The 24,897-nt window shown below is 35.7% G+C and overlaps 1 protein-coding gene across 3 annotated transcripts in view; it reads right to left on the reverse strand.

Moving 5' to 3' along the window:
- BICC1 (BicC family RNA binding protein 1) overlaps positions 1–24,897 on the reverse strand; it is a 115,575-nt gene that overhangs the window by 18,541 nt on the left and 72,137 nt on the right. For 2 of the 3 annotated variants that reach the window (XM_067299792.1, XM_067299794.1), the window contains 9 exons: positions 13,285–13,364; positions 11,189–11,347; positions 9,721–9,774; positions 8,575–8,769; positions 7,354–7,605; positions 3,513–3,644; positions 2,237–2,423; positions 636–794; positions 64–260 (listed from right to left, as the gene is read on the reverse strand). In XM_067299792.1, the coding sequence (XP_067155893.1) occupies positions 64–260; positions 636–794; positions 2,237–2,423; positions 3,513–3,644; positions 7,354–7,605; positions 8,575–8,769; positions 9,721–9,774; positions 11,189–11,347; positions 13,285–13,364 (1,415 nt within the window). The remainder of the gene's footprint in view (positions 1–63; positions 261–635; positions 795–2,236; positions 2,424–3,512; positions 3,645–7,353; positions 7,606–8,574; positions 8,770–9,720; positions 9,775–11,188; positions 11,348–13,284; positions 13,365–24,897) is intronic. The other variant, XM_067299793.1, reaches the window with a different exon arrangement.

The following is a 24,897-nucleotide window of genomic DNA, read 5'->3' on the forward strand; positions in this document are numbered from 1 at the left end:
TTCAGATTTTCTTAGAAGGTTCATTGCAAATAGATGTGGTTATCCAGAGACCATGTCACTTACCTTTACATGACCATTTAAAGAAGGTGATCCTTTTTTATTCTCTGATTGCATGCCGTTGACATGGACTTCAACAGGAGTCAAGCCTGGTGGTGGTGAGGGAGTGTTCTGACTATAACTGGGTACTCCAGATAACAGAATACTAGTTAAAGCGGCTTGGGCAGTAGATGGTATCATTAGGTGTGGAATAGCAGAAAAACCTACAACAAAAAATTTGGCCATATTCTGATTTATTTTTTCAAACTGATATGCTTAGCACTTTAAATAAATCTCTATCTTTACGTAGCTTTGACACATAAGTAAACAAATTTCCAATGTAGTTCCACATCAAATGTATAATGCTCTATCAATAATTATTAGGTTAACACAGTTTCCCATATAAAACACATCAAAACATTGCATGTCACATTATATCATAATTTAACTAAAAACTTCAGATTTTGAAATTTTTTCATCTGCATGAAGATAAACCCAGAAATTAAGTGTCTAAAGCATGAATGATTCTGGATGTTTCAGCCGTCACTAATGACTCTTTGTTGCACAATTCACCTAATTTACATTTAACTTCCACGAACCTGTGGCATTTGCGTTAGCAAGAGATGTTGCCCATAACGTAGGGCTAGGCGTGCCAGAACTTGGACTCTGTAAGGGACTCACAGAGCTATTAAGGGCATTCAAAAGTGAGTTTGGAGCAGTTGAGGTGTTGACTGACAGGGCTGTTGGACCTAAAAGGCCTATAAAAAAAAAGATACATATGGATATTTATCAAAGATTTATAGAAAAGCATTTTTACAAAATGTTAAATATTAATTAAAAAACCCTGAATTTTACTAATGTGATTTTGTTTTTTTTTTTTAAACACACTAACAACTGTTAACATTAAACATGCTGTGAGCTTGGTGTGGAAAGCACATCAAGGAGAAGGATTCTTAAACTAGAAATCATAAAGCCAAGAACTGTAGCATCCTTATATCCATCTACTGGACTCTTAACTACTGCAACATCAAAGAGTCTCCTCTGGCTGCTTCTCAATCCCACCCCCCTTTGCATCTTCTCCATTGCTTCTGTCAATTTGTTTCAAAGAAGCATCTCAAAGAACAAGAAAGCAACTACACTTCACAACCTTGCTTTCATTTCAGACAATTCTCTTTTCCTCAGAGGCTCGTATGGATGAACCACCACTTCCTCACTAAGAACCAATTCTTTTTCCACCTTCAGCACTGATTACAAGTCATCCTCCAAATGCATTGCTTATTCCCAAAGCATTCCCTCAAACCAGCTCCTCATTTATGAGCATTCATGAGCCCGTTCATCACTCTTTACTCTAAAAAAAGGCAGGTGGGGGGAGGGAAAACCACAAAAAAGAAGCCCTGAAGAACAGGCATGACAAGGATGATAAGCAGAGCACAAAAAAAATGCTGGCAGGTGGCACAAACACCTGTCCCCATGCAACACCCAAATAATCTGACATGGAACTATAAAGCATTCCTGGATAGCAGGTTGCAAGGGAGCAAGGTGGTTACACAACAGCCCTGAATTTCAGGAGCAAAAGTCAAGATCTGTCACTAACTTCTTCAAGGACTGCTCAATTTTTGGTAATCAAATATTTGCAGAGCTTGAAAATAAAATGGTAATTCCAGTTGGCATGATGCATATTTCTTCTATAAAATTACGTAAAAGAGAAAGCTTAAACATTCCTGTTCTACCTTTTATAATGGTAACTAAGATCTAAAAACTAATAGCATACGCATCACACAATATTACAGTGAAATATAGCTAGAGCTGAAACGTGCTATCAGCTATGTTAACTTTCAAGTTATTGTTGACACGCTAATGTACATACACAAATTCAGGACAACCTGAGACACCATAGTATTGCCAAGGAAAGATTTCACTTGAAAAAGATTCCTCTGAAAGCTTTGAGCAACGTCCTATCTCACCGGTATTTCTCTCCCTTTCACTTTCTGCTGAGCTATAGATAACGTGGGTTTCAAGCTTCCAGACAATCTTCTACACAGAGACAATCCCTGCCACTGATTACTAAAGCCTTGGATGAAGCGTTACAACAATTTGAATCTTCTAATGCTTTAACACTATGTTATCCAAAAATATTGGCTTTTTTTTGTACTAGTAAATTAAGTTTCATATATCAGAATAAATAAATAAGCATATATACCAAGTCCAGTGAGTCCTAGTCCTGCTGAAGACAAGATATCCAAACCAGGACAAGACAGACCAACAGGGCATGAGACAGTAGAGGGATTTGATGCTATGGTGACTCCACTACTTTCAAGTCCTAGGAGACATTTCCGTGCCTCGTACATGTTTAAGGCATTTCGTTCAACACTTTTTACAATCACAGACTGTGGAGAGAGAAGGGGAAAAAAAAGAGGAAAACCAATGACCAACACAACTACATGACATGGACCTGCAACACACACAACGCTTACTACTACCTCATGGCTATCTGCGAGATAGTAGTGCAACTACTCGAATTCAGCGTCCTTGATAAAGTGAACACAAAATCCCTAACCTTATAACAAAGGGAATGATGAAACTCCCTTCCAAGAAAAACATATTACTACTAGAATAATGGCAAAAAGTAGCACTTTGCTAGTTACTACCAAATCTTAAGTGCCCCAAGATCTAGAGAAGTCAGCCAACTGTTGAAGACTTATCTTTTTCTATCGGAGGTCTATAACACCACATGGAAAAAAAATTGTTCATATGAATGCTATTACACTCATAGCTGCCTGAGAACAAAATCATAAGTACCTGAGAATTTATATTATAAAAATATAATTTTTTTTTCCTTGTATTGATTTTAGATCTCTCTACATAGAGAAGCTACATTGCTGACACAATGGTATAGGCACTTGGTATTTTGAAATTTATGTTTGTTATGTCATTATATATAATAATGCAGATAACTGGCAGTCTCTTACTGGGCATGTTCAAATTTATGTTTTTAAATGAACATTTGTCCTTATAAGTACTTTTAATTCTAGTTCTCATGTTTTTATTTTAACATTCTTTGTAGCAGATGGACTTTTCTCATAGTTCTATTTACTGGGTGTTTTTGATTGCTAAAAAGCACTGAAATTATGCAAAAGATGCAACTTAAAACAATTCTTTAAAATCCCAAATCAAGGGTAGTTTAGATAAGAGACAATTTGTTCATCATCTCTTTTTTTTTTTTTTCCATTACCAGTATCTTCCATACAAAAGCTAATCTTTGTTTTGTCAAATATTTAATGAAAAAGCCAAACTGCCATTAAGGACAACTGCTGTAAAATTTAAATTGATATATTTCAAGCAGTGTGTGTATATATATACATATTCTTTACAAGTTTCTGATACATTACAGGAGGGGGGAAGAGCAGACATGTCAACTCCTCACTTCTGAAGAGCATTATTGAAACCTAAGAGGAATACATTAGCTTTTCACCAACCTTGCTTGGTTGCTTTGGCTTTGGCTTAATGCTTATGAAGACGTCTAACTGCTCCATTAGCTGTGTTATAAACTGTGGTTCTACTTCAATTTCTTCCTTCATATCAAACATCAGCACAAGAGGAAGGCAACCCTGAAAAGACAGGTGCAAAAATTCATACAATTCAACCTATCCTTGTCCCACATAAATGTTGGCATTAAACCGAAGTATACAGATTGCATACCTGTACATCATGATATAAAAAGTTCAGAACAAAGTAAGAGGGATTAAAGTAAAGCAATTTCTGTGTTCATAAGAATATCTTTTCTGCCCTGGAATTCTGAACTGACAGCTTGGCAAAGTGAGGGTGAGATGATTTGCTGGATATTTTGACATTCCAATCAGTGCATACTTGCCTTGCATTATCTATCTATGCAAGATTAGAGGTGCCAAGAGGATTCAGTTTCAGAAGCAACTATTATCTATTGAATCAGAACAAAATGTTGACAAGAGGAGATAGTAAGACTCACATATACTCAAATGGTCCACATTAGATTTTGGAAAAAAATAAATCTCAAAAAAAATCTCTGTAAGTCACTATTGTCTAAGAATTAACTTTCACCTTTCTTTTTGCCTGTCCTCTGCAGCTACATCAGCATTTTCAGGTGAAATACATTCCATGACCAAAATCTTTGAAATACTAACCTTTTTAAGTTAAAAAAAAAAAAAAAGTGCTCAAATGATAGAGGGATTATTAGATTGCTAGTTTTCATAACAGAAATACAGTGTACAAAATTAGTGGAAAAAAATCCTACTTATTCTGAATATAAATTCACTATAAACTAAGCACAATATTGCATGTATTAGAAAAATGACACAAAATTACAGTTGAAAAGTAGCAGATCAGTATATTCTTCAGATTTCTAGTTAAATATAACTTTATATATTCAGATAGCAACATCTGTAGCTACAGAGTACTTCCGGAACATAAAATTATTAGTTAAATTAGCTTTACTTTTTCCTTAAGTCAAAAATTATCTTATGGTTTTGGCTTGGGAAGACTGAAGAACACAGCTTAACTACATAAAGTGAACTTGGCTGAAGAAAACAGAATTCTGAATAAGGATTAAATAACACACTGAAATCAATAGCCCCACAATAAAGAGTTCTACTATAACAGAACCACTGAGGAAATTTTGTACCTGGATTTTCCAAATGTTTTTGTAAAGTAGTTAGTTATTTTAAAAAAAATTATCAATAGGTCTCACTGAAAGCCTACGGAACAAAAACATACTAAAGATTAACAAACAACACAGGAAAAATGGAAACTTTGAAATATGGAAGTCTGGTTTCATAAGCATATCAAATGGTTGGGTTTTTGCACTACGGTTTTGTTATTGCATGCTTAGAGCACCTGCATGATGGTGTTGGGGGGGAGCAGAAACAAATATATTCACAATCTGAAGCCAGTATTAATTAGGAGATACAGACTCAGTGTCCTTTGACAGAGAGTAAATGAACAAAACTAAGTTTTAAATACGTCTTCTGTAATTAAACCTAGCACGGCCCACATTATTACATGCAAGACTGACAAAAATTAAGTGCCTGTCTATTTTTAGTGATTACCAAGATATGGCTAAAACCAAAGGGCTGGGATGACAGGAAGCCATAGAAGCCATTTTATTTATTGACATTTTTAAAAAGCCCCCAAACATGCTCGCTCAGAAAAGTATTTTGAAATCATTGTATGTTCTTTCTTCCCTTTACAGTTTGCCCTAATCACTGTTGGGGATATTGGCTTTACCTCCACATTGAGTATATTCTTTCAAGCAACATACTTATGATTAGAAACCATCTGAGATGTGCAACACTTGTCAGAGATGAGGGATATATTCAATTTATACATCACAGAACTCATGACCTTCTTAAAGAACTTATTTACTAGCTTATATTAATATTTTTATTGAGATATATGCTAAATAATTCTTAAAGATAATACCAATACATTATACGTATGTTATTAGAATGTATGCAATTTATGCATTGCATCATGCTTTGTTGATATTGTCAACTCTGCCTCAAATACTAGTCTCATGACAATTACAGAATAACATGCAAATAAGAATTTAGTAGTTCAGAAGGAGATTGCAATGTTTCTTTTCTAATCAGTGACGCTCAGATGCTTCTAGAGAATTATTTCTAAGGAGCTTTGCAAAGATCAAGTTGCCCTTTTTTTTTTTCTCCAGTCACATCGTTTATTCCCCAGGACAGCTCTACTGCCTAGCTGTGAAACAATAACAGCTGTTATTTTGACTGAATCAAAACAGTTGGAAGGAGCCAATGATAGATGTGACCATGGCTTGAATGCTATTACGCAGTCACACTTTGCAGGGAGTTTCTCAAAAATACAAAAATCTGCTTCCGCCGAACAACGCCAAAGAAAACAATCAACTGAAATTTGCTTCAAAAGACCTTGAGAATGAATGCAGCTATCTATCCCAACGTAGTTATCAGCATAGCTGGCATATTTAAATGTTTTTATCTGAAACTGAAAAGTACTGTTTTTACTAAGTTAGAAACTGGAGGTAAGTTTTACCTGGTTAAGTTGTTCCTTACCTCAGCTTTTCAAATTTTTAGTGTTTTAAAATACATATACACTGCTTTTGCAAAATTTGCTTTTAAATCTTTTTATCCACAAAACTAGAAACATCAACAATAGTTTCAGGACATGTAATCTTGTGACTTGAAACAGATTACATCTCAACTTACTCATGGACTTAAGTCAATATTTCTTAGAGGGTTATATACTGGGTACAATTTGGAATGATACGATATTGTACTTGTGTTTGTAATTACCAAATCAAACTATTATCTCAAAAATGGCATTTGCATAATTATGAGTTTACTATAGTAAAGCGGTATTTTCATGTTTGCATAGTATCTAGTTTGCATTTCCTTCTACTTCAATAACCTACCTAAGAACACTATCTGAAGCTCAGCAAGGAAATGCACAGAATATTTCTTAGTATTTACAAACAATATCCTAGAATATAATAATCATGAATATAGCTGTATAAATAGAAAGGCATTGCATTTCTGTTTTCCCCTATGCAGCAAGGCATAGTGTAGCATAGCAGAGATCTGGACTTTTAGAACTTTCTGATATGTTTTATACTGTTAACAGCTTTGAATAAAAATTGAGTCCAATCCTCCCACGTATTGTTCATAAACATGTACGTTAACAAAACAAACGAACAAAAAACAGCTACAAGCATTAGTACTGTCACAATGCCTAAAGGCTTCTGTTAGGTTTAAAAATCCATGTAACAAAAACCTGTATAAGTGATAAAAGGGCTATAGTACTGCTGCTATAGTGAAAGAAAACGCAGGACACTGGGGAATAAGTAAATGTCTCCTGTGGTTCCCCTATTTCCTTTAAATCTCACCTACAAAAGAACTAAGGAATTCCTGCCACTTCCTCCCACAAACAGCTTACCTGACAAATAAGGAAAAGGGCAGTTGGCTAAAGGAAAAAAAAAAAAATAGAGCATCTTTCCCAAATACCTGCCTAATCAGGAGCACATCATTATCATTAATTTAAATTGCTTATCCTGCATTTATATTGGCAAGGTATTTTTTTAAATCATGATACCACAGATCACGTAGATAAAGATAACTTCAACTGATGAAAGCTCACAAAACACTGTCAAAATTAGAGCACTCAACTGAATCAACATTTCGTAATGTAAGCAGTAATCCTTCTCCTCCAAAGCTACTTTACATTTGACCAATAAATACGCACAGAATGAGCATGTTTTCTGTTATCTGTCACTTTTCAAGCACATTCACTGAAAATATTTACCATGAGATATTGTCTGGCAAGACAGACAGACTCAATTGTGCCCTGGAGGTAGACAGTGGATTTCTTCTGTGGATTACTAGGGTCAGGGAAGTGGATCTGAGCACCAGTCCTCTGCATGATATGTTTGATGTTACTGCCGTTTCGACCCATCATAAAGAGATGATGCTGCGCTGCAATGTCCAGCTGTGTGCTCACAGGGATGGCAGAGGCCAAACTCCCAGCTAGGTGCTCCAAAAGCATGGCTGTTCCCTCCTGCAAAGGAAGAAAAGGGCATTATAGAAAACAGTGCAATAGCGCTCAGAGGCACATAAAACAACAGTTCAGATTGTTGGCTTTAGTCATCATGCATTTCACACTCAAGATAAAGAAAATTCTGTTTTGTTTAAAAACTTGCTTAATTTGTACTAGGGCAAGAGGTAGACTAAACTTCACCCACTATTTCCACTTAATGAATAAATGTAGCATGTAATTGCCATCATGAAAGGCAGTAAGATGACATCTAATGGTTTGGTCCTGATGGAACTTCTGTGCTTACATATAGTGGTAAGAAAGTCAATAGAGATTTATTGGGGTAGGTATACTTGCAAAGTTTGCCCTTCACTTCTGGCCTAAAAATATTCTTACTGGCTTGAGATACATCCATTTAAGACCATATCTTTTCTTCTGTTGCATTGCCAGTTGTTAACAAAGAAGATTATTTTAATAAAGATAAATAGGCTTATGGCAGTTCCTTTACTTGAAAGTAAAATTATTTTTCCAATCGTGGTTCTGCAAGACTAGTTTTATTGACTGTTAAGACAAATTTTAAGTTTATATATTTGACTGAATGTTTTGAGATGACTGAAGTGTGTAGAACTTCAGGTTTTTTTGGTGGGGGGTTGGGGGGAGGAGGGGAAGGGGTTTTTTGGGGGGGGGGGTAATATTAGGACATACTCCAGAATTGCTGGAAACCCGGCAGGCATGCATTAGATTAAAAATAGATTAAAAGCTTAACACAAACCACATTAGATACTAAACTTAAAATCATTTCCTACCATTTATACACATCACATACAGTTAAGTGTTTTGTTTTTTTTAAATTAGTACTTTCAGACTTTAAGAGCAATTATACAATAATAACATGTACTGTTGAAGCAGGATGTAACAGTAATATAGTGCTTAAGTATCTAAATTATGACTACATTTACAACATGTAGAAGCCTACTTAAGAAGATTCATTACCTTCACAGCACTAGCGTTATTTTGTGACCCTCTGACAATGACCGTAGCACCATACATTCGAGAGCGTTGTTTAAAGGAAACGGATATATTATAAGTCTGAGATATATGCTGAATTGTGGGAGAATTAGGATCTGGGATTGGTTGGAGAATTCCAGCAATAGGCAATTCAAACATGAGTACCAATGGAAGCAGCTCCTAGAACAAGATTGAAGAGCAAATATTGAAAACCTAAATCATACTCACTAAAATTACTACAATTTTATTACTGACTCATTGGTCAGTGATGATTCAATTGAGATTACTTTCTACCCAGGGTTCATTTATTAAAAAAGGCATAATATCTTCAGTTGGAAAAAGGCGCCGCGTTCTCCCTGGGACACAAGAAAGGTTTTGTTTGTTTGTTCCAGGTTACCGGCTTCGTTTGCAATTATGCAGGAACAATAAAGCCGGATTATTTTTCTGTATTCATCCATGAAGACCTAAAACTAGAGGCAATATTTGTAAACATTCATAAAGAATTCCTTCTGTCGTGAATGAACTGGAGCTCTGAAGTCTGCTACAAAGCTACATAACATCAGCTTCTTTTCTAACTGTCAGACTAATGTTGTGTGAATGACATACTTCACCACGACAGTTGTGAAAAAGTTTTCAGAATTTATTAATTTATTACTAACTATACCAAAATACATATACAAATCAAAACTAGAAGGTGAAGATAAAAGAGCACAAGTGAATACAGAATGAAACTGAATTCCACCAAATTATTTACACAAATTATACATGAAATGGTTAAAATAAAAGACACCAATTGTCTCTGCAAAGCCAAGCTTCACATAGGATGCTGGAGCTTCTACAGACAATTTGTGGAGGGTAAATTAAGATGCATTTTTAAATATCGTATGGGATACTTTATATCTCGTAGACTCTGTGTTCGAGATCCACCTAGGGCTAGTTAGAAACCTGGCCAGAATGTGAATCACTGTTTTTATAATACCCTTTGCATTCTACTCATATCGATACTCACATTTTTCATGTATTTCTGATCTCAAAACAGAGCCTGACAACCCTAGGGTTCTCAAAAACAGACTGTAATTTTGTCCCTTTCAGGTGTTTTCAAAGGAACACTATACTGAAATAGTCTATTACCCGTATTCTAACTCTTGCAGACTCCACTCCAGCTGGCTGTCCTGCAATAGACACCTGAAAGGGCAAGAATACACAAAACATAGCATCAAGTTCTCAAATAAAGCATTTGGAAAGTTATTCAAGTACCTGTGTTTTCTTTAAAAAAAAAAAAAATATATATATATATATAAAAATAAAAATAAATACTGGTGTCATCTTAAGCATTTTCTAAACAGTAGCTGAAAATAAATCCATTAAATAATGCATCTTCGAATATCCTAGTACCTTAGGGTAAATAAGCTTAAGCAACTAAAAGTAATTAATATATCAAGCTATCAATACAGCTGTTTGGATCAAATAATTAAATTACTACTATATACATGTGCTCAATGCTAATACTCAACACATGCATGTTTTCTTGAATGTTTTGAAATTACTGTGTTTTGCTGAGCAGCCGCTAGGAAACACAATAGGGATTTAAGTACAATGATGAAAGACATGAAATTAAGCTTTTCACTAACACTGGCATTACAGAAGACTCACAATTCAGGTTACACAGAATGGTTGAGGTTGGGAGGGACCTCTGGAGATCATCTAGTCCAACCCCCCTGCTCAAGCAGGGTCACCTAGAACATGTTGCACAGGATCGCGTCCAGGCGGATTTTGAATATCTCCAGAGGAGACTCCACAACCTCTCTGGGCAACCTGTTCCAGTGCTCTGTCACCCTCACAGTGAAGAAGTTTTTCCTCATGTTCAGATGGAAGCGTCTGTGTTTCAGTTTGTGCCCATTGCCTCGCGTCCTGTCGCTGGGCACCACTGAAAAGAGACTGGTCCCATCCTCTCGACACCCTCCCTTCAGATACTTGTACACATTGATAAGATCTCCTCTCAGCCTTCTCTTCTCCAGGCTAAACAGGCCCAGCTCTCTCAGTCTTTCCTCATAAGAGAGATGCTCCAATCCCCTAATCATCTTTGTAGCCCTTCGCTGGACTTGCTCCAGTAGCAAGGGTAGGTTCAATGACTTATTCTAATAAAGTTGAACTGTTATAACAGGACATTCATTTTTGTTAGTTTGCCACTAACTTTAATTTTCAAATAAGTTATGCCATGAGCCAAAACTACCAAAAATTTATCAATCATTAAGCCAGATGTTGAACAGATTAAAAAAAAGTTAAAGGCTTTGCTGTTTGCACTGCCTGTCTATCATAATGTTCACACTAAGTTGTTGACTTCTGTTTGCTCAAAATAATTTTAATAAAAAAATTAAAATGATTCATGAGCCATCATAAATTGTTTCCATCTGTTTATAGATATTTTGATCATTTAGGAAGTACTGTGCTTTCTACAGAAGGGAAATATCCCAAAAAATCTATCTCAATGAACTTTAACTCGCCCATCCCCCAAACCCCAAATCAACAAGAGAAGTTTAGAAATGTTTATATTCTCAGACATTAACAGTATAAATTAGTTAAAATATAAAATACTTACTTGGTTGCTTTTTTCTGCTTGATTATTCCTATTTGAGTCTGGAAAATGGATATGGCATCCTGTTTCCTCCATCACTTTTTTAATATTATTGCCACCTTTACCTATCACATGAGAATGTTCTGTATGTGAAACATCCATCTTCAAGGTTACCCGATTGCTCTGGAAATCAAGCACCTCTGATTAGATTCCTTCAGAATGGAACCATAGTATTTCATACTAATATAACTTCATGAGAGACATTTAAAAAGGTATTTCCAAATTATGCTGGCAGTGGCTTATACTTAACTCAAGTAAGATTTTTTTGTTTTGTTTTTTTAATTAATGTGGACCACAGTCAGTTGTTAAACCATTAATGTTTTCTTTCCAGTGAGGAGATAAACATGGAAATAAATACCCTAAGGGTACATCTTCACAATCATCAAAAGCTCTTGAAGCTTGACCCTAGATTCCATCACCAACCGTGATTTCAATGTCCTTTTGCAACCTACTCCAGTTGTTACGAGTCCAGGCTGTTCCAATTGCAGATGCAGAGACCCCATCTAATCTGAGATGATCGTGTGATGAAAACTTTGGCAAACAAGAAAGCTGAAGGACTTAAAATAAATACTCTTCTCTCCCCCCCCCCCCCCCCAACAAGTAGATAACTTTTTCTGGTACATCAATTTTTGAAACACACAGTTTAAAGTTATTCTTAATAGTTATAACATTAAGAGTTAATAATAAGGCTGTTAATAGTTACTTTAAAAATTTGCACTTTTAGCACTGGAGAGTTTCCTTTGGCAATCTGTTTAGTGGATCAAAAGATTAGCATAAAACTAAGCTGAAGTCACATATATCGCCCCAAAACACTTGCTATCAGACCAATGAAAATCGGAGGAATACGAGACCTGGTCAAATTTTAGAAACTCTGGTCCTGATGTTTTGGAGTATAAGAACACAGTAACAGATAGAAACAGAAGTATATAAAACCTCCTGAAATTGAACTTAAAACTGAAATTGACAATTTTAAGCATATTATTAAAATTATATAGCTTTTATAGTGCCCAGTCAGTTATGTCAGAAACAGCTGATGTCAACAGCGAGTAGAAGGAATCAGAAAATACTTCTTTTGGGAAAGAGCATTTCTGTTCAGGAACGTAACAAAAGTTTGAGGACTAAAGGCGTTATTTAGTTTATTTCTGTTCTTGACAATACAACCAACGTAAGGCAAAACTATTTTGAACCTGAGTGTGAAGAATATTTTCAGTAAGCAAAATCATTTTGTGTCCAAGTTACTTGTTAAATTTACTTTCTGCAAATTTTATTTGTTTTTATCATACAACTCAGAGTGAGTGGGACTCAAGTGCTCATGATACAAGGAAAATGAAACAATTCTGTGATGTTCTACCAGTTCTGTGTTTCTCTAAGAACTTGTTTGGACTTTAAGAATAACCTCACTAAGATAATAATCTAATTGGAATTGCGGCTTCAACGTACGCACGTCTGTAGAGATCTGTATTAAGTTATAGTGTATGAATTGGTACATCTACCATCACTACCTTTGGACTCTCAGAGCAATGATATTCATAGTTTTTCGGAAGAGAAAAGTACTTGAGAACATCAGTGGACAAATAGGCATATGCTTAGAGTCACAAGCAGTAGCCATGAAACGGGAAGTACAGGATATTAAAATTCAAATCTACATATATTTAGTCTTTATTCTATGTGCTTTATTTCCCAAATACCAAGAATGTAGAGAAATGTGGTTTTCCCCAGAAATTTTGGTTTGCTGATGTGGCCAGATAATCTACCACTTGTAGTGATGTCGTATTTCATATTTTAAAGTAAAAAACCCAAACAAATGAACAACAAACTAGTTATGCTTTTAGCCATATGGTTAGGAACATTATTTATATATAGGTCAGATCTGGAAAAAGTGTTAATCAAGTATTTTCCTGTTGCATATATGCCATATACCAACATCCACAACGAATATTTTGGACACTTTGCTTCAGAACATCTAAAAGCCTTCTGTTTAAATGAACCCACTTAAAAAAAAGTCAGTATACCACAGAACACAGGGTTACGGTATCAAATTTTACATGAGTTTTTCTTACTTTTGTGTCCAAGACAGACATGATTTTCTCTTTAGCTTCTTTAACATTTTCCTTTTTTCCAGAAACTTTAATATGGGGATCTATGAAAGAAATAGAAACTTGTAAAAAAATTTATAATAATAATAAAATAAAAAAATATATAGAAAAATATCTATCAATTTTCCAAAGCCATTTCAAAACTGTTTGTATTGATTATCTACAATTTATTGACTAACTGCACCACCAACCAGCAGAATTTCAGCTATATAACAGAACATTTCATTCAACCTATTCAGTCGCAGTTAGGATCACCAGATGAATTTATTAAATGCAATAAACAACTTAAAATTAATAAAGATCAAATACCAAATGTATAGCACAGTATTAAAAACATTGTCTGCAATGTAGATATGCAGCTAAGCCACCACGTCTTCTCAAATATTAACAGAGGGCAAGAGCCTTTTGACAGCTTTCAAACTCATGTTTCTAACACAGACAGCCTGTAAAAACTCATCAGAACTTCATTATTTAACTGGTTTCTATAACTATCCTCTGCAGTCTGAACCTGGCAATAAAAATAAAGGTTCCTCCACTGGAAGAAGTTTTCTAATTGAATTCATCAAATCACATTTAAATGATTATTACGTACTAACGCATATACTTGACACTTTGGAGAACTGGTTCAGGAGTTGCTACTAAGCTATTCAGCCGACAGGAACACCATGCAATTGAAGTTTTTGTCCAGTCAGATCTAACGTATTCATTCTACAACGCAATTCAGTTTACATTGTATTTTAAACACCATTGCCCTTAATAATAAAATAGTGTGTTATTAGGTAGAGATTTGACTCCTGGAATATACACTTGGTTAGAAACTGTGTCCACAAAATGTAAACTGACTTTGGAACCAAATCAAGTATCAATAAATAAATAAATAGAATTACACATTAGATAGCTTCACAGCACCACCTGGTGTCCAGAAACATAAAGTACCACGATGCAAAATTACTTTCAAAATACTAGAAATAATTTCAAACAAACAAAAACAACCCCTAAATTTCTAGGTATTAGGGACACAGTTGCAATTCTGCAGCTGATGCCTGCTCCGTTCCTCTTTCCCTAATTCTGGGATCATCTGCCTGCTTGCAGTACAGCAGGGTGCTTCCTATGATAGGATGAACTGTTCTTTCTCAAAATAAATAAATAAATAAATAAAACCTCTCCTGGCTCAAACACTATCTTCATCTAACTCATTATACTAAACAGATATATACAGTTTAGAATATGTAAAAGGATATATTTTTTTCAATGGCAGGAAAAAACATAGCTGTAACAAAGTATATTTGCATTTCCCATCAACTCAATGATTGTAATCACTTCAGTACTAAAGAAACGCCAAACAACACAACTTTAAATCGTAAGCCTGTTGTAGTCAATTGAAAATTGAAACTGTTTAAGCCATGCCTGGATTTTTTATTTATTTATTTTTTGAGCAAAAGAAAAGTTGTCTTTACCACTATGAAGTTTTGAACACATTCAGCTAGGGAAAGAAATGCTGGAGGAACACAGGATTCACTGTCAAGTTTCATGAAAATCAAGAAATAAACATTTTGAGTTCTGAGAAACAGATATATTGCATTTTTCTTAAATGGAAAAAATTTTAGTTGGAGAAACATGGTATGTGCATGGAATCTACGGAAGCTCTGAAAATTTGCTGCTTCAGTCTTTTCACAATGAAGTTAAAAAAAGTCTTAAGGGCAATTTTTCTTTTCCATTTTAAGCTGACAGTAAGCCATGTGGTTCTAATGTGTTTAAGCTGTGAATGATATTTGAAGTGGATGTTGCAGGCACAAATTCCCAGAAGCAGAGCCTAGCACACTATGTATGCCTCAAATGCTCTCTAGAGGCAACTAGGAAAAAATCAAAACCAAAAGAACATCACTTTGGGGTTTTCCCCCTGCCCCGCCACTCAGTTTTATCAATTTTCACATTTTAATACATGTTTGGTCAAAAGTATGAAAAGTATCTCAAATCACTTCTGATAGCCCATAGCTCCTAGTACCAAGTAAGACTACTGTTACTCAGTGATACTATTTGTTCATCATGGGTGAAAGTAGATTTTGGAATACCTATTTCTTTCAGCGACAGTTCTCAAGTACGCTATGAAATCTTTCAGAACTGGTCACAAGTTCCCTCTCCTTTGACTTCTTTTCAGTAACAGCACGGTTGGTAATGAATACGAAGAAGCAGTTAGCAGAATTCTTCCTTTGAGACTTGTTCGCTCTTTCTTTCAAGGAAATACAATCAGGAAAGACATCCAAATCTCAATTTTGTGTCAAAAAAAATTGCTTGCAACTGATAGATTTTGAATTCTTCAAATTGTTTTTGCAAGGGTTAGAAGCACATTGGAATTACGAACGATTTCAAAGAAAACCAAGATACTGCAATAACACTGAACTGATGTACACAAAACAAATGACTTTCAGGAACTGCTTAAAAATTAAGGGGGGGAAATTAGATCATCTAGTCTGATTTTCTGTATATTACAAACATTAAGCTTCTTACGTATGCTTTTCTACAGAACCAATTAACTTCGTTTGCATTGCAGTTCCACTGAAAAGAGTGGAAAAGTGGAAAACTCCCACTGGCAGTCTGCTCTAACGGTTCATTAGTTTGTCTCCCAGATTTGTGCCCAAATTCTGAAATATTTTTTTACTTATCCTCAGTGGTTCCTGTTCTATCTTTTTTTCAGAGATAAAAGAACCCTCAGTACTCAATGTACTTTCTCCCAGTGAAGGTATTTAGAACGCTAATCAAATCACCATCATTACACCACCTATTTTTCTGAGCCAACCCCTAAACACCCACTTGACCTACCATTAAGAAAAATGAGCTAGAGATGTTCCCTAGTTTTTTCTGGTTAAATCATGTATATTTGAAGGAAATATATATTTTTATATATATATATATATATATATATATATTTTTTTTTAAACACTATCGTAGGCAGATTTACCAGGAGATGACCTCAATGTAAGCTTCTCCCTCCAAGCTGCCTAGTGCAGCCTGTGTACAGTCCTCTCCGCCCCCATTCAGATCAGGCTACATTTGACCTTAAATGACTGTCTGCCAAATAGGGAAAAATCTGTCACTAATAGCATCAGAATTTCACCTGGAAAATGAAGGTAACCAGGACTATTTTATGGAAAAGTCTGAAACTGGACAGTGTCTCTCTGAGAATTGTCTGGAGGATTTCAATCACTGAGTGGGAACGAAACGAGCACATAAGGTTTTTATGCATCTGTACAAGGCAATAATTAAAACATTCAGTTGACTTAAGCTTTCTAAATATTTTTTGAAGCTGTTGCCACCAGTAAGAAGCCAAATACCTAGAAATCTTTGTTCCAAACAATATATTATTTCTTGGCACCGCAAGCAGAGGGTTGTTCCACAACTACATGTGGCAAGTGATGTCTGTTTGCTGTTGTCTTTGCATTAGATTGGGTTGAATATAAGACTTTTTGCTGCCACCTACATGGTTTTCAGTTCCATGCTTAAAATCATAACAAATTACTATTTTTGCCTTACTGAGCCAAAAAAATCTTCATTTGTCAGATAAAGCCCTGCATTCAACATTTGAAACACCTCCAGGGTGCAACTGCAGCAATGCGTTCTCAAGGGACAAAACCCCAAACAAGATAATTAGCACTGTTTTAATACACAAAGAGAGGTGCCGGGCATAAAGGTATAGCAGATGTAACATATCTGTAACACTGTCAGTATAGATAAGCGTAAAATCACCTTCCCATTTGCATCTTGACTGACCCAATTCACTGCAGCACCTGCACAGGCTCTTAGGTTGAGTGAGCCCACCTAATGATCAGGGCACTCGATCGCCAGAAACACCACCTGGAGAGGCTGGGACCATAGTCTTGCTCTATTTGTCCAGATGACTGTTGGATCACATCACAGAGACGCTACGTCACTACTTTATCTGAGGAACATTGGCTTTGGTATCTATTCTCACTGAAAACAATTAGAAGAGCTTGTTTTTTTTTTTTTGTTTTTTTTTTTGTTTTTTTTTTTTTAAGAAAATCTTGAGGGTTTTATTATTAAAACCTTTAAATGCAATGGAGCTATGATTCCATAGCCATCAGTTCCCTCAACTGAAAGTATACTTTAAATACAGTTAGAATAAGAGCAAAGAACAGATGCCATTTATGAATGACAAGACACTGAATATTTTACACACTATTACTACTTTGACACCAAAGGCTTTAGAAGAAGTCTGCATGATATAAGCATATATGATTCATATACTTTAAAAATAAGCTGGCATCAGAGCCTGGACAAGATGTGGCCTTATAAGAAGCATGATTAGGGTTCCTCAAAATGTGAACAATTTCATTGTATTGTAATCTGTTTTGTAATCAATTTTCATGGGTAGTATCTTCTTTCCTGAGAATGGAAAAGATTAATTTAAGAATTTAATTTAGGAATTTTTCCTTTCTGAAGAATGGGGGATTATTTACATAAAGTAGAAAGCTGAAGTTGCACAGAAGAAAGTGCAGGACATTTTCCCCAACATACTTCATTTTGCCAAACTCCCACCTTGAAGTGGCCTTTTATTGCTCCTATCCTCAAATTCCTCACTCCACACTTTGGCAGAGTTTCCACCTTCTCTGTCTTTGTCCACAGCTATACCAGGAAGCCTGCAGCTTTTTTGCTACTATTGTGTGCAACATTTCAGTAAACAAAATAAAATTCCTCCAAGCAAAAACACATTTGTGCCAGTGCAAATGCATCTACACTGTGGCTTTTGCCAGGCAAGAAGTATTTCAAATAATTAAATATTTCACTGTGTAAGCCTCTACTGCAAATTAGGCATTACATTTAATGAGCAAGTTTTTCAGACCACAGCTATGCATCTAGCTTGTTTACGAGATAGACAGACGTTAAAATGCCATTATCCTAAAAATAGCTAGACAACTGGCCAATGCAAGGGCAGATGACAGTCATTCTTGACAAATACCTGATTAGGATGAGAAAAGCCCATGTGTATTACTGAACATGAGCCATTCAAATTAAAAACAAAGCCAAAATAGACAGAAGACACTTAGCATTTTTAAGGATAAGTTATGAAAATATCTGCCCAAAAAGTATTAGCAAAAACTCACCAACCTATACTGAAAGTTGGAATGAAAACAGAAAAAAACAAAATCAGTTGAACACATATAAGTCGGTATCTTCTTAACTGAAAGAGTACATTATTTACACCACAGGATGAAACATGGGTCTATAAAACAGCAGGTTAATCAAGAAAGGTCAGGTAGGAGTATTTAGCTACTTCAATAAAATTAAAAGTTTATCTAACTCTTTTAAATAAATTAGGCAATACTGCATATACAGTTGTTAGAGTGGATACTCACTGACCAGACATCGATTGAAGTCAATAGCTAAGACAGATTTGAAATAAACTCAATCTATTCCCATGGAGAAGAATGCATTAAGGCTAAAAGTGTGCTGCAAATCCTTGTGATTCAGGGCATGCACAAACTAACTCAGTGGAGTGAGAAAGGAAATTTGTCATTTGGGCACTTTTTGCTGTGGATTCATTTTACATCCGTTTAAGAGACTTCTTGCCCTTCTCTCCAATGCAGGTCAGTACTGGAGATGTTACCTCACAGTATCTGGACCACAGAAATAAAAAACCCTACTCGCGTATTAAGGCGGTATGCAACGGGTCACTTCCTACCACACACCTCCTGTATATCCTCACGCAAGTCAGTTAGTGCCATAGGCTTTTTGTTTGTTTGGGGATTTGGGGGGATTTCCCCCCCTCCCCCCATCAGATCAGGATGTAAAAACAGATCCATAGTGATCTGGTGAAAAATTCATCAGATGCATGAGGTACCCAATCTATCACGATGGAGACTATGTAAGTCCTTAGACAGGCACGATTTTTGAAATTACATAGTTGAGTGCAGCATTGTCATATCTGAACTAGATTTAAACTAGCTAACTTGGGCATTGACAAAAGCCTATCCATAGCACCGCAGAACTCAACACAAGCTGCAAACAATTAGCAGCGTCTTCGGAGCAGACATATCCTGAGGCTTTCGGCACTTGAGGGAATCTATTTCTTGTGGATGAACAGCTGATTATGAAATGCCCTTCTGAAGAACTACGACTAGCGCCTACATGCGTGCATGCGTGTGTCTGAAAAGCTTGTTTTCTTCTCAGAACTTTTTGCCATTTAGCATTATTGGCATCTCTCTCCAAATCACCTTTAGAAGAATTGCTGTTCTACTCGGAGTATGAGAAGGAAGCTGAAGAGTAAATATTTCTTGCACTGTTTCTGCCCCAGTTTCAGAGACAGCAGGATGCATGCAATCCTTTTACTCTTTTTACATTTTTTTATTCCTTTGTGGTCACCTGAGAAGCATTATATTTTGGAGCACTACTTCTCAGTATGATACTGTCTCAACTACATGATGGTCAAACCTACTGTCTCCTCCTTACTTCTATTCAACCTTTATAAAATATACATATGTATACATATACACACATAAATACAAATATACATAGACAGGTCCATCTGACTGCACATTCCTGCAGCAGAAACTGGATAAAACGACACTGAGAACAACCCCAAAAACAAACGACTGAAGATATGCTGTGCAATATCTCGTAGGAGTTGTGAAAAGAAACTTGTTTCTCAAAGATTTCATAGTATATGTTATATAGGATAGTTTAAAAGAAAACTTAAATTTTTAACAGGCTACTTCAAGTAAAATAGCTCTTTAATGTACTTTCATAAATGAAATAAATGAAGCGTGCTTTTAGAACAAGTCATAACTATCTACCAAAATACATTAGGAAATCCCACATTTATCTCAGCAGCCTTGAAATATCATGGCAGAACACTGGAAGTCAGATAATAGTTCAGAATGCCTACAATTATCTGAAAATATGCCAGACATATTAGATAAGCTTAAGAAAAATGGATTACCTGTACAATATTATTATTTTTGGAGAAAAAAGCTATTGATGACTGGATTTCGGATCCAGTGACAGAGGAAATGAAGTTGAAAAGACTTCTCTTAAAGCACAAGCATAGAAGACAGACAAGAAATAGGTACAGAACACATGGCAATTTAAACAGAAAGGTGGTCAGATTTGAAGGGAGAAGGGGAAGGCCAAGGTGGAGAAGAAAACCTGAAAAGGAGAAATGAGAATGAATTAATTGTAATCACCCAGAGAGTTCCATTTCAATTACACAATTTCAGAGTCTCAAACAATTTTCTTCTTGTTATAAATGTAACTGGCTTAAATTCCTTATTTTTATTTTTATTTTTTTTCTCTCTAAGTGATACTGCTACAGACATTTTATAAATCCATTCAGACACTAAAAGTCACATACCGTGCTGCAATACTTCTTGGGTAGCTGTTCTTCAGCCTTTAGCCTAACAAGCCCTCCAAAGCAAGGCAATCTCTCAGCAGGACACAATCTGTTATGTCTTACATTTTCAGCATAGAACCAATGATTCCATGGTTCATTAGCTAGAGGTCTGTTGCCATTGTATCTCTCAAAGCACAAATGCAGAACCACAGTGCTTGAGAAAGAAAATGTGAAATAAAGGGAGAAAAAATATATAGTATTAAGATTATTTTAATAGAGAACTTTTCTTTGAAGCAAAATTCCTATAAAAATAGCACTACTATACCTTCACTGCACACAGACTCAAGTTCAAGATTACAATTTCAGCACACAAGCCTGGAGATAATTTTAGCTTTTTACATGCACATTTGCAAAAAAAGTCATTGTAGTTGTGTTTTGCTAAATAAAAGGGGAAAACTTCATAACATCTGACTCATGAGCCTAAACGCACGCCTCAGGGCCAATCTTCTTTCCAAATTCTCCCACAACCGAATCCAACTACATTTACTTTGTGTCTTTGTTTCCCGATTACTGCTGTGACTTTTAACATCTTATTGCCCTCACCGACTGCATTCCAGTGTATTTTATTTTATTTTTTTAATACAATCGCTGGAATAAATGATTAGTATTTATCCTGTGACTGAACAGGAAGATGAAGCTCGTCTTTCAGCAAAGAACACTGCACTGAATACACCTGAGGGAATAGGTCAAATAGAACTGCTGTTTTGAGAATCTATACGAACTAAAATGCATCAGAAAGATGGAAACAGCTAGTTCTTGACAGGACATCAGACACTTCATGACTAAAGCCACGTTTCTTGTTGTATTGCTGTCTTAAAAAAACAAAAAGTCCAATGAAGAAACAGCTGGACAGTCGTCTTGAGAGATAACCAAGTAACAACAGCTACAACAAGTACATAAGAGTGATTCCTATTTCAAGTTACAGCCACGCAGAGTCAGGTCATCTACAGACCCATTGCAAAACCTGTGTTGTTCCAAGCTTGGTATTTATATTAGCCATGTCTTTTTGTTTGTTTGTTTTAAAGCTGGACTAATAAACATCATTACTGCAGATAAACATATTTTAGAACTAAAAACTAAATATATTCTAGTACATTACAACTGGTCTTCTAGAATACCTTTTAGTATAAAAAATGCATTTTGCCTTCTCAATGAGGAAGGACCGCAGAGAACCCCTGAATTACTTAACCACTACATTACAAAAATATTTCTTTCAGTTGCCGAAAAGACAGTAGTGTAAGAAACACTCCAGAGGAATTTTTTTTTCTTTTAAAATTTCTCCCGGATTCACTGACATTACTGAGCCACGTCCATCATCCTTCCCTGATCTTCACTCCCTATGAAAGGAAGGTCATTGCGTGTCCCCTTTCACTAGTTCACTAATAATTCAATAAAACTCAGCTACATGGTCTAATACTGATTTAATGTTTTATAGACTCTCAAATAAAAGTAAATCGGAATGCATTAACAAAACATGTTCAGTGCCCAAAACTTTGTCTCTTAATGTAGCAGGTACAAATTATATCACTTACAATACACATAGGTACCAAGGAAGAAACTCTCTTAGCTCTTCTTTGAAGCTACAAGAAGGCAAATACTTTTCTATTTGATACAGCAGATAATCTGTGTAACAAAATAATTTAACGTTTCCACATCTTGGGCTTCCAATTTGAAATGCTAGATATGAATATATATTCAAATGTATGATAATATTAAATTAATGCATGAAATACTTAAGAATTTCGGATTCAAAAATAGATAGGATTACCATCTACTTTATCTGCCATTCAGACAATACTGTTTATGTTTTTAATTTGTTTTAAACACAAGCTGCCTGTGTTACCATACTGGCTGTAAATTGAGATAGCTGAAGACCTTTTTCCATGCATCACTGCTATGCAGGCCATAATTTCCAGGAAAAAATGATGAGAACAACAGAAAAAACAGATTAGGCAGCTGGGGGAAGTATTTTTCTTCATCTCCCTTCCAAACCCACCTGTGATAGACCTAATCTACAGAAATTTTTAGTCATTTAGTGGCAATTATTTATGACTATTGAAAACTTCAGAAGTGTTTTAAACAGGAAATTTTTGGCATTCTTAAGACCACTGACCTACTTTACAGCTTCTGCTTTTCTTTCTTGGGAGGGGTTCGTAGCAAGTAAACAATGCGCTGTGTACACAATTTCCATGTAACGCTAGATTCATTGTACTACACTTAAAAAAAAAAACAAAAAAAAAACCAAAAAACCACACAAACCTGAAACACATACATATTAAGTGCTGATTTTGAAGGTGGCAAACAAGCCCTGAGCTGTTCTCAGATTAATTTCCTCTGCATCTGTTCAGTCTCTCTCCACTATTACACCAGCAGTGGAGCTCACCTCTGGAAATCAATTGCTTGCCGAGCATCAGCAATGCAAACTTCAGCAAAATCATTCCAATAAACTGCTTTTTGCAACCCTGGAAATTGAATTCAAGTAGAAGGATGGAGATCACATAGTAGAAGACTTTGTCAGTGTCTAGTTTACATGAAGACACAGTATAGAGCACACGTCTTTGAATTTAGAACTTCTAGCCATTGACCTATCTTGCAAAACAATATATCAGCTAATCCCAGTTTTAGTCTAGCAAGACTGACAAACCTGTATTCCCAACTTAATTACAATGATATGGGTTTGTACTACTACATTCCAGGGTCTGAAGTTTTAGTTTTACATAGTTACTGCCAAGCACTCTCACTGGGTGTTGAGCCCCTTGCTATTTTCCTTCATAATACATTTATGTTTGTGTTTTGGCTCTCCTGTATCTGCCAGAGTATAAGCAAATTGCTATTCTTTTCAAGACATAAAGCAAGCTCTGATTAAAAAAAACAAACAAAAAAACCCACACCCACAAACACACCTTAAATCTTTGTTCTCACTCTTCTTACAGAAACGATCACAGTTCAAACCACATTTTCTGTAAACTTACATAAAATTCTTGGGCTTCTTATTTTGTCTTACCCACCTGCCGGCTCATTTGCTGCTTTCCTAGAATTTGTCTCCTTAAATTATTCATAACTGTGACCATAAGTGTCTTATATCTTTCCCTAAGCCCATACAAATTAATGATTTTATGTCTTTGTGTAGAACCAGGATTTGTTGCAGTAGGTACAACATACACGTGGAAGAATCAGCAGTCTTACTGGAAACAAGATAAAGGGATCAGGCAAATACGACTTTCTTCGAAAAATTTTCTCACTTGTCACCTATGTTGCACTCAAAGGGAAAGAGAATTAATTGAACTGGCTGGTTTCTGAAACGGGAGCAATCTAGAGGCTCATATAAATAACTCTAGTAAATGAACCACTTGCTGCCAGCTGCTGGCACAAGGGATTCTGCAGATTTGTGCATGTCTAAGTGCTCAGATAGAAGAGAAGCAGGACAAACTCCTGAGGCCAAGTTTCTAAGGGCCTGGGACAGTCTCTTCTGTTCGTTTTTTTATTGCAAAACAGGGAGGATACATCTATGCTTGGGTCAGCTCCTCCAGAGACAAAAGAAATAAACAAACTTGTGACCTAAACACAACTGTTCTTTAATTTTTAAAATACACGATTATAGGGTTCGGGGATTTTTCTTCAGAATATGAGAAACTGTGTGCACTGACAGTTTCTCATTTACAGAGAAAGTTAACAAGAAACAGATGTAGCTCATAATACAGAGACTGCAATACACGGTATAATTAATCTGGCATTCCAAATAATAAACAGTGTCACCAAGAAACTTGCTTTAAATCTTAGTCAATTATATATTGATAGCCTTAGCAACACATTATTTTAACTGTTCCCTGTCTTAACACAACTCTGTAAATGGTAAATATTTTCCTTACTGTGCAACAGCTAGTTCGTAGGTCAATTAGAAAACGCTGCAGCAAGTGGAGTGCACAGTGAGTACTTAAGGTGAATACTTGGAGAACCATTAAAGCTACAAAGATTCTTTCCCTCTATTTATTCACAAGCCAAACATCATAAAGACGGAAAACAGCAGAACTTTTCCACCTTTATATCTCAGCCTGATGAGAGCAACCACTCACAAAAAAGAGTGTGTGGATTGGGGGCTCTGTATTCCAGATGAAATAAGCAGATAAGAACAATCTTGGCAAATTATGAGTAGAAAATAATGACCTATAGGA

This window comes from Apteryx mantelli, chromosome 7, assembly GCF_036417845.1.
Source record: "Apteryx mantelli isolate bAptMan1 chromosome 7, bAptMan1.hap1, whole genome shotgun sequence".
In the NCBI taxonomy this organism is placed as follows: Eukaryota; Metazoa; Chordata; class Aves; order Apterygiformes; family Apterygidae; genus Apteryx; species Apteryx mantelli.